Genomic DNA, 10,351 nt, shown 5'->3' with positions numbered 1-10,351 from the left:
TCATTTAGTGAAAACTGGCCGTATACATGAACTAAAAGCATGACATTTCATCATGACTTTGTACATTCCTTTTTTGATGAAAGAGCACTACTATCCCTTTATTGATTTAACATAATAATAGAATTTAAACAAGCCCTAATTATGCTGGCATAACTTTGATAATTAAAACATCTCAGGAGAAACATATTAGCCAGTTGTATATCAAGAAGTACAACTAACTGAGACAACATAGCAAAAATAAATGGGACCCAATACTGAATCACTACAAAGATGTTTTATTAAGAAAGAATCACACCTGTGTCTTTAAAAAAAAGAAATAAAAGAAAATCGGGCTGCAACATTTAACAATTTTCATAACAGGACCAAGAGGGATGGGACTGGAAGGATGAAGAGAGAGGAGTAAAGGTATAGATGGGACGGATCTTGGCTTTAAATTTAGAATCTTCCAGAACGTTCTCTGTCCCTTGACCTCCGTCTTGCACGGTCCCGTCCACCACCGCCACCACCACCACCGCCGCCACCACGACCACGGTCTCTGGACCGGGAGCGCCTGTCTCGCGAACGCGAGCTGGAGCGGTGCCTGATGAGGGAAAAATTGAGACAAATGAAGTACCAAGGCTGGGATGAAAGCCTGGCACGAATTACTTCTGTAGTCTAAGTGCAATAGCCTTTATGGTTGGACAGCTACGAAATACTACTGGAAAAGTAGTCATTCAGGCCCAAAACTTAACACATTTCCAGAAATTCTGTACCTTTTCCTGCGGCGTCCATACAACTCCCTACGGAGCTCTCGTGATATGGGTTTTAGGTGCATGAAGTTGCAGAAGCCACCTCGCGTGCACTCTCTGTGAACAACAGGCGTAGTAAAGGGTTCAAACTGACGTGCGTGTGAAAAGCTGTCTCGTACCCAGCTGCCGTCCTTGAAGCGGCAGCTGGCAGAACGTTTTTTTTTTTTACCCTCGTTCACTTGGAACATTGTCACGCTATGCTCAAACAACTTACGGCCCAAGTCTACTTTATAACCATCAGGTAAATGTCAGAATGACAGTGATGGGGGTGTGAATGATGAAACACTGACCCCATTTCATACTGGCGACAGCAGGCTTCTCGGAAGTCGGTGACGGGGGACAGCTCTGCGTGGATGGGCTGACCGTTGAACCAGCGGTTGTTCAGGTCCATCACCGCCTTCTCGGCGTCCTCTTCCCGGCGGAACTGCATTTGCACATGAGAGCACGCGCAACACGCACAAGTCACAACCAGAGGGGTCACACATGGGTCATCGCAAGGGCTTCTAAACACAGCAGCCCCCCCCCCCCAACAGCCACCTTCACATAGACGTTCCCCACGAGGTGGTCCCCCAGGTTGTCGCACACGTTCATCTCCTCCACCTCGCCGTACTTCTCCTCCATCTCCGTGAAGACCTCCTGCGGGGACCAGGAGGAAGAGAGAAGACCGTTCATACAGGGAAGAAAAAAAGATTTTTACTACATTTTAGAGGGATAAGATTTAGACCAAACATCCAGAAATGAAAGCTGTGGAAGGGTGGTGACAGGGCCTTTGATCTGGTTTCGGGGACGTGTCACAGAGGTCACGCACCTCAAAGAACTCGTCGTAGTGCTCTTGCATCTCCACATCGCTGACAGCACCTGAAAGCAGGAAACAGATCAAAACACTGATATAGGACTACATTTACCAGTATCCTCACGCCATGTGTATGAGCAATGTGGGACAATGAAGCCACAATGCTCCGCTGAGCTTTTGTTGTCCCCTTATGTTTTACTTCATTTTTTTAATGTGAAAAAGGGCTTTAGCATCAGTTTGAAGCAGCACCAGATTATTTGTGTGACGCATTACTGACTGACATCCACATCTACACAATCAACTATATCCAGCAACAGTACAACACTGCTGAAAAGTCTGATCTGCATGAAACATGTTTACATATGTAACATTGTCGACCCCTAGTGGTTTTGTTACACTTCATCTTAAGCAATGTAACAGTTATTAGCAGGTGAAGAGTATGCATGTTTGTTAATATAGGCTAACTGATCATGAGAAAGGCAACTGAATGCACTGAAAGAACCTAGGCCCATTTGAGCACATCTGCTTAACACAGAGAAAAGGACCTCAGCCAAAACTATGTTCTTGTGCTATTAGGCAATATGACTATACGGTAATATTTACTGTGAATCCAGCATATTAAAACGACCAAAATATCATACACTGAATCTGGCTAAATTCAATAGAGGTCTTTAAGGTTATTAAAGAATCATCAAAACACACATTTGTCCCATCAAATCAAAATACAGGGCAATGGTGGAGCTTCAGAAACGAGGGTTCTGCATCTAAATGTCTAGAGTACGCCTTTTGAACAGGGCAATTTGGTTGCCTGGCAAGGGAGAGACAATTCTGTGTGGGTGGGTATGTGCATGGAACAATACAATACGAGCAGTCAATGCCGCAAGGTCCTGCGTATGAGGGGGAACTTACAGTGTAAACCATCGGCAGACTGGGCAGAGTTTTGAGGGTTACGGTAAATGTTCAAGAGGGCAATGGTCTGAAATACAAAACGCAAAACGCATGTGATACAAGTCAAGCAGAAATGAGAGGGAGGTGGGGTGGGGGGGAAGAAAAGGTAAGATTAGATTATTGGTAGGGACCCTCAAGTCACTGTCCTAAAACGAGGGGACACATTTGCGTCAGCTACGGGTGTGCGTGTTAACAGTCTGGATTCGTAGGCTGCGACCTGTCCTACAGCAGTCATCCCCTTCTTGAACTACAGAGCTCTGCTGTGAAGGAAAAATGGCATTGGGTGATCGTCGATGGAGGGAGTCACTGCAAGAGACCGGACACTGTGGAGGAAACTACAAGTAAATACTGCCACAAAGTCACAGGAAGCTGCAATCACAAGGATCTCAGAGCCAGTTACTTTAGTACGTCAGAATCAGTGAGGTCTGAACTACATCCGTGACCATAAATCCAAACGGACGTCATTTGTGAGGGTGGTCATCTCGAAAATAGGCCACGGTCATGTGGTTTGTATGACTGGTTCTGATATCCCCGTCAGGAAACAGAAGTGGAAATCAGCAGAGTGTAGCAGAGGAGTGCCACAGCCATACCCACAGCGGTACCTACCTGGGTGAGCGGCTCTGCGTCAGCTCTGCTAGAGAGAGCTCAACCCCAGCGACTGTTCACACTAAAGGAAGACATAAGACTACACTGAGCACTGCTTGTACCTACTGTCCGAACGAGGCCGGTCGTATGCTAGAGATCACATCGGACAAGTCTGGATTACAAGGTAGAAATGGATGTTTTCGAGTTTATGGGTGAGGCCTACCTTTAGAGGAAAGGGGTGAGAGGTTGTATAAAACTGAATGGTGTCAGTCTTAGACTAAGGAAATGTAACTAAACTGTAAGCTAGTCCTGGGCATGTGATAAACCATTGTCAAAGATCTAAAGATTGTATTTTTATATATTTTTTTCATGTAGGCTAGGCTTAATCTACTTTAAAATCTGAAAGTAAACTTGTTCCAGTGTGTGAAAGGTAAAAGTTGGCTTTCCTGCTAACAGCGCTGAGGCAATCCCTCACTGCTGAGCTGCAACATGACCTATATTTTGGGGATGGGATGGGGAAAGAAGGAGGGATTTTGGCACCTCTGAGGCTGACAAATCTGTTGGACTTACAGCGAGAGGCGTCGGCCGTCTGTGCACTGTTTTGGGGATTACGGTAGATGTTTTGAATCAAGATGGTCTGCAGAGGGAAGAATAAAAACATGATCAGATCAACTTCCTTAATGCGATTTAGCTCCCTGTGCATAGTTTTTCAATGAAGAGTTACTATTGCGAATACCTAGAATTTTAAAACTGAATTTAAATGCCTTTTTAAAATGTATTATTATTCTCGACGGCTTGTCAACTATCCGTGAGCTGTTTTTAGTTTGGAGAGATAAAGCTAACACCTTTGCAGCTGCCTTTAACAACCCTACTACTAAGTGTCTAAGATGTTGAACAGCACTGAGTGAACTAAGTAGCCAGTGTCTTCATTCCCAAAAGATCTCCCCCAGTAAAGGATGGGTGTTATATGTGTCCATGTGTTCCGCAATCCAGTTGGATACTTGGAGGAACAGGAACATAATTGTCCCTGATAAATTATGCCAAAATGCATGTAGATATGTTTCATAATCAAATGCTGCTGATGGTCACGATTTAACACAAAGCAAAACATGAATCCTATTTTTTTACTCAACAGAACGTGCAGTATCTCTGAAAAAGAACAAAACACAGGGTTAACAAAAACTAGCTGCATTGTCCCCAGCAAGAACTCTGAAATTCAAATAATGTCCTGATTCCTCCAGCAGAAGCTGTTACACAAAGACAAAATACATGAGATTCATGCAATCCTGACATTGTAACGGCGAATCAAACGTGATTCCTGTCGAGTGTGGTCCTACAAAGTTACTTTTTTTTTACACAGACACGCCCAACTGGCACCGCTTTCAAGCAAGTAAGATGGTTAACCAGGAATGCCAGTTTGCAGACTTTGAATGGCGAAAAATGCATTATAATAAGAACTGATACATGGGTTGACATAATAAACCTTCCTATGCAAAACTGTAAGCCATGCTACCTATATGAGTTGGGACTATCCTCATGCCATTTATGATAAGGGACTTACCTGGCTGAAAGTTGGTTTGTTGTGCAACCTAGAGCAGCGGTCTCCATGCCTGCACGCTCCAATTTTGAAATAGAATGAACAATTGACCCTAGAAGAAGAGATGTGTGGAAAAGAGAGTGTGCAGGAGAGAGTGTGCGTTAGGAAGCATACCAGGACAAATATTTGAGAAACTTGACGCAACTTAGCTGGTTCGCAAACAGGGATATAAAAGGTTGGCGCAAATGCCACATTGTGTCGCAGGCTGGTAGCAGCATTGCAGTTGCTGTACAGTAACGCGTTAGCTGGCTAGCACTAGAGGTAGCAATGACAGCTAATCAGCTGCCCAAAGAGCAAAAAAGACACGTTCATAGGACCCACAAATCAAAATCAATGATTAAGTGATCACAGTGAACCTAAATGGCTTATCGGTTTACATGGTTAATTCAAATAGATAATTATAAAACTTACTTGTCTTTTTCAGTACCGAAAATGGACGCCAGGTACTCCGCCATTTTTGGTTGGTCAAACTTATTGTGGTGAACGTCATCGGTGAAACACAGTTGCTGTGTTTCAGGAATGTGTTTTTCGTCAGAAGCACTTGAACTTCACTATTCTCACAGGGGCGCTGTTGTATCAGTTGCCATTACAGTATTGCATCATGGACAAAACAACAGTAAACTTTGTTATTACACGGCTTTTCTAAATGCAATAGAATGCCCAATTCAAGGGCCCCTGGTGATTACTGTGACAAATTGTAGCAAAATAACATAAATAAGTTAATAATAAATAAATAGGCAAGCAATGAGATTGGTAACTTGCCCAATAAATAATATTGCCTATTTTAGACATTGCTGTATTTCTACATTCGTCATACATTCTTTAGGTAAGACTGTAACATTTATGTCTCGTTTTGATGCAATAACTTCTTGAGATTGAATATCTGATAGACCACAAGAGGTATGATGCTTTGTGATTGTTAGGCAAGGGGAAAGTTGAGACTGGGGAGAGAGGAAGTGAACTGAAGGTATGGAACCACACATGAGGTGTGTCACTTGGGGAAGTAGTGACACACAAAAGTAGAACTAAGATTCAAATACTACGCTTTTTCTGGTGTGAATGCAGGGATTTTAAGGAAGGTGTCATTCACGGTTTTGCTGAGGCTGTCTCCTTAACACACCTGGACTCTTATTAGGCTACCATCTGTTAATGGAACCAGACCAGCGGACTAGAAGATATCATGAGGCCCAACAAGCTTTGGACCAAGCCCCCTCTGTTAATCCTCCTGGTTGTACATCTGTTCCCCTGGACCATCTACAGTGAGTTAACCAACACTCTCTCTCTACACACACTCACATACACACGTTGTATAAGTAGGCCTATGTCTGTACACAACTTTCACTAGGCATTGCAATAGTTGTACTCCAGCCAATTGTGTCACCTTCACATAGTCTAAAGACAAAATGTTGTCATCAGAGGGAATCATATTTTAAGATGGTAGAGGCATTCTTAGATGTCAGGACTAGCATGCATTAGGCTACATACTGACATCCTCCACCCCTGGACAGATATATAGCCTAGATATCATTTAGGTAAACATAAGAACAGGAAAAGAAACTATGTGTAAAAATGAAACAATTTTCCAAACGTATTCCTCCTTTTAATATAATTTTCTTTCATACTGAATTTCTCTTTTTATCTATATTTTCCGTTCATTTTGATTCACAAGTTGAACATTTTCGTTTGAATCAATAATGCCATTCATTATGACAGTATCTCGACATATGGGACTTTGAACTAATACAGGTATCTGATATAGCCATGTGGTTTTCCTGTGTGGTTCGGGGTAGCCCATGTGTTGCCCAGCTACCCAAGATCTGTGGATAGATATGTATATTGGTACACTTTATTCACACCATTAGACATGCATGTCTTTGGGAAGACAATCCCTTAGTGATCAGATCACGTGTATTGCTGCATAGTGCGATGATCACATTGTGTTTGCCGTTAGACCAGGTTGCTAATAGTACAGGTGATGCTGCACACTTCTTAGTTTCCTACAGGGCTATTTTCTCTGTCTCATGCAAATTTCACTCCCACTCAGAAGGAGGAAAAACGACCTAATCAGGGTTTAATGCATGTTTTTTGCATGGATGCTTTTACTGAGGGGAAAATATAACGCATTCTTTCTTTTGTCAAAATCACCTTGTTCCAAGTCCTTAGTTTCACTCTTAGTCTTATTCCACTGTACATTCAAGAGATTCATGTTTTTATTGTATATAATTTCTTATTCTCCTAATGAGAAGGTTCAATATGTCATCATTTGTTGATGGTGTAGACTACCTGACTAACAGTTTAGCCATACGTTATTAATCAACTTGATTTGAATTAAAATAACAAAATCACTTGCTTGGTCAACAACCATCCTAGTATCCTTATCCTGTTCATTGTTTTATGTTATTCTCTCTAGCACAAGAAGCTGACTGTGAACAAAAGATTAGAGTACATCGGAATACAGTTATGAGCGCTTCATCTGGAGAGGACCTGAGGATTGAGTGCCCCGTTGACTTCTGCTACGACTTACAACCAGTGGTCTCCTGGTGTAAACTGGATGATTCAAATAACTGCAGTCCTTTAAATCTATCTGCTCGGACTGAAACCCACTGGCAGAATTTGACACGCAACACAGGGATCTCCTTTCTAAATTTGAAAGATGTATCTACAAACGATACAGGTCAATACAGGTGTCAATATATATCCGACATGAGTCATAGCATCAAGATCAGAGTCTCAGGTAAGCAGAGTTTCCTGTTCATCTGGTTCTAACAGCATACATCTAATCTAATCAGCACCACACCTCCCTGTAACTGGGTACAAATTGATGTATTTCAGAAAGAGCAGACATCTCCACAGTTGTATATGAGAAGAATGAAACAAGTAAGCGAGAGAGATGTGTGCTTGCTTATGGTCAGACTGTGGCGGAAAGACAGATCTATGCACACGGATATTGGATATCCATGAACCACAGTATTTCCTACCAGTCTGAAAAAGCCTATGGAACACGTCAATTCAACTAAAAGCTGTTAATCAACATGCGTGTGAAGACAAACATTCTTTTTTTCTCCATTTTTTTTACAGACAGCTCTCCACCTCCTGAATTAGAGTGGCTTTTGCCTTACATCTACCCTGCGGTAGGGATTTTAGGGCTTGTTGTCGTGGTGATGACAACATCCATCTTATTGATGCAAAGAAGTCGAGGTAAAACTCTCATCATCATAATGTTGTCATATGTAGGATGAATAGGATTGCTCAGGAAAATATATTTTGACATTTTGTTTCAGTATATTTGCATTATGTTAAATAATTACCCATGTTCCAGGTCGACCAAAGAACACCGATCCAACAGAAAATAAAGTAAGAAGGCCAGCCTTTTGTGTACAAGAGTGGTCTTAGGCCAAAATGTGCATCTTGGTACAATATTGTATACAATAAAGTGTTGTTAATCTATTTGCAGTACATGGCTATACCAATGACACAACAAGCATTGCCCCACGCTGACATCAGCCCCCAGCCCTACCCCAGAGCAAGCCCCCGTCAGTCCGTACCCACCATCTACGACAACGCACCCTCCAGGAGACCCCCCCGCGCCCAAGCACCTCCCACCCGGCCCGCTGCCAATCACAAGGCCGCGCCAGAGGACAGAGACCAGGGCAACAGGAAGGCAGGCGAAAGGGAGAGAGATGAAGAGAGTCTTCTGTACGCTGCACTCGACCACCAGGCTCTTCCTGGGGCCACAGGCCGGCCCCAGAGGCCCCAAGAGGAGTGCTCTGAGTACGCAGCCATCCGCGTACATTGAACACCTGGCCAACACAACAACATGCTGAGCCACTGACTTAACTCCCTCCGATGCACATGGCTTTCTTTACTTTATGTTGCACAGTTTGCGGTAGATGTCTTTGTACATTCAGGGTTCCTTTTAGATGTTTTTGTTCATTTGTGTAACGTATGATGTCGGGTGGTTAATGACATTCCCAGTTCCAACAAACAGCACTATGAGCAAAATCTGTAAAACTGTGACAAACTTGTTTCTGTAAATCTTCCTGTTTCACCTCAGAAATGAGAGCTGTCTGATTAATGAAAAGCCCCCATGGTTTTACTGAGGTGTTGGAGTTTTATGAAGACAGTTTTTTTCGCTGCTTTGTTGGTTCTGTTGGGATGTGATCCTGCCTTGCACAAACCCTAACCCACATGTGCACTTACAGCCACATATCCTGTTTGAAACTTTGAGAGTCTCAACGACGTTTCACACATGTTTATGTGAACGAAAGTGAATGTACAATATGTAGAAGATAAATATGATCATGTTAATTTATGTAGATTGTGAATGTACTGATCTCAGACCAATGCACAAACACCTGAACTGCAAACATTAAGCCAAAGGTGCTCTAGATTACTTACTATTTCTACAGCTGCTTTACGGTAATTTACAGCAAAGGAGGCTAACCAAATATCTACCAGACTTGCCTGGGTGTTACATTAGCGTTATGAGTGATTTCATAACGCTAATTTCAGCTGCGGCAGTCTTAGGGGCTCAACATTGATGTCAAAATGGTCTATGAAAGTACACATGAAAGTCTAATGTTGTTTTCCATTGGTGTGGTCATTCTAGAGATATTTTAAGGCTTATGTTTGCATGTGTTACTGCCTTACTTGCCTTAAGTTAACTAATGAGATAATGGCAATGGAACTCATCGCAATCAAAGTGTCTGATTACAAATGTGACATACAAGTAAATTGAATGTACAGTAGAGACTTTTGCGTGTGCTGGCCATCTCACTTCTCCTGGAACTGCTTTCAGGAAATGAGAATTTTCAGTACTATTTTCAGTAGCCCTTAACTTTAAGGGACATTTTAAAACCATACATTTGAAATAGCTTAAATGAAACTATGCAATGAATTTCTTTTGTTACCTGTGATTCGTACATCTTTTAGTCTCTCAAAAACTACTATTAGTTTCATGGTGGTTTACTGGTGGTCTATGCTCTAAAATACCGGAAGTAGGGTTAGAGATAAACCATTAAGAAAGTAAATCAAAACCCTTGTGTGTTCAGTGTCTAACTAAGTGGATATTTTGGCAGGCATGAAAGCGAGGTAAGACACGTCTCACATGGGGGACAAGATGGGTTGTACACTGTGGTTATGAAAGTGTGAACGTGTGCTCCCCACTCATGCCCACACACACTGTCACACTTATTGCATAAGCTCGGAAGTGCAGTCATGTAACATTGTACAATGATGTGTATGACATCAGAGAACGGGAACATTTTCTAAAAAACAAAATGTATTTGTGAGGGAACTGTGAAAAAACCATTTGATTAGCATTTTTTAATGCAATGTACGGGGGACTAACAACAACCAAACGTTTTCTTACAACAGTGTTCCGTTTTTTACTAAAGTGTTGGCTTTTGACTTTTTTGTCAGATTTGCCCAATGGCTATAAAAACATGTCTGTGTTAGTGTCACCTAAAGCTTACAGTATTAAAGCACACCTCATAGCGTATTGCTTTAGTGGTTTGGAGCAAAGGGAGAACATGCACTTAGTGATGTGCAGAGCCATCTAGAGGAGAAAAATACACTCAAATGATGTCACAAAGAAAATAAAACATGGATAGGTCCAAACTTCTAAAATGAATATCACAT

The 10,351-nt window shown here is 42.1% G+C and overlaps 2 protein-coding genes across 3 annotated transcripts; one reads left to right on the top strand and one right to left on the bottom strand.

The window, feature by feature from the left end:
• Positions 1-259: 259 nt before the first annotated feature.
• Positions 260-5,214, bottom strand: LOC146261060 (splicing factor U2AF 35 kDa subunit-like). 2 transcript variants are annotated; one of them, XM_084668403.1, is made up of 8 exons: positions 5,123-5,214; positions 4,676-4,763; positions 3,685-3,751; positions 1,597-1,646; positions 1,326-1,424; positions 1,079-1,212; positions 753-845; positions 260-580 (listed from the first exon to the last, which is right to left on the bottom strand). In XM_084668403.1, the coding sequence occupies exons 1-8, from the start codon at positions 5,164-5,166 to the stop codon at positions 436-438; spliced, it is 720 nt and encodes a 239-aa protein (XP_084524529.1). In that variant the 5' UTR covers positions 5,167-5,214; the 3' UTR covers positions 260-435. The 2 variants fall into 2 exon arrangements, with proteins under 2 accessions (XP_084524529.1, XP_084524528.1); XM_084668402.1 differs by lacking the exon at positions 3,685-3,751 and adding an exon at positions 2,491-2,557.
• A 526-nt stretch (positions 5,215-5,740) lies between these two features.
• On the top strand, positions 5,741-10,079 carry btla (B and T lymphocyte attenuator). The gene is made up of 6 exons (XM_084668631.1): positions 5,741-5,970; positions 7,122-7,445; positions 7,544-7,588; positions 7,790-7,909; positions 8,031-8,065; positions 8,166-10,079. Exons 1-6 carry the CDS (start codon positions 5,892-5,894, stop codon positions 8,505-8,507), a joined length of 945 nt encoding a protein of 314 aa, XP_084524757.1. The 5' UTR covers positions 5,741-5,891; the 3' UTR covers positions 8,508-10,079.
• The last annotated feature ends 272 nt before the right edge of the window (positions 10,080-10,351 follow it).

The sequence above is a fragment of the Hypomesus nipponensis genome, chromosome 12 (assembly GCF_054491055.1).
Source record: "Hypomesus nipponensis isolate SF chromosome 12, ASM5449105v1, whole genome shotgun sequence".
NCBI classification, from domain to species: Eukaryota; Metazoa; Chordata; class Actinopteri; order Osmeriformes; family Osmeridae; genus Hypomesus; species Hypomesus nipponensis.
This window is presented reverse-complemented; position numbering and strand designations above follow the sequence as displayed.

What these genes read in the sequence shown, in the direction of transcription:
- LOC146261060 (XM_084668403.1), bottom strand. Translation starts at nt 5,166, where the DNA reads ATGGCGGAGTACCTGGCGTCCATTTTCGGTACTGAAAAAGACAA. An exon ending in GACGGCCGACGCCTCTCGCT is followed by an intron (nt 1,647 to 3,684) that starts GTAAGTCCAACA and finishes TCCTGCTTTCAG; the next exon opens with GTGCTGTCAGCGATGTGGAG. An exon ending in TGGGGAACGTCTATGTGAAG is followed by an intron (nt 1,213 to 1,325) that starts GTGGCTGTTGGG and finishes GTGCAAATGCAG; the next exon opens with TTCCGCCGGGAAGAGGACGC.
- btla (XM_084668631.1), top strand. Translation starts at nt 5,892, where the DNA reads ATGAGGCCCAACAAGCTTTGGACCAAGCCCCCTCTGTTAATCCTCCTG. An exon ending in ATATGAGAAGAATGAAACAA is followed by an intron (nt 7,589 to 7,789) that starts GTAAGCGAGAGA and finishes TTTTTTTTACAG; the next exon opens with ACAGCTCTCCACCTCCTGAA. An exon ending in ATTGATGCAAAGAAGTCGAG is followed by an intron (nt 7,910 to 8,030) that starts GTAAAACTCTCA and finishes CCCATGTTCCAG; the next exon opens with GTCGACCAAAGAACACCGAT.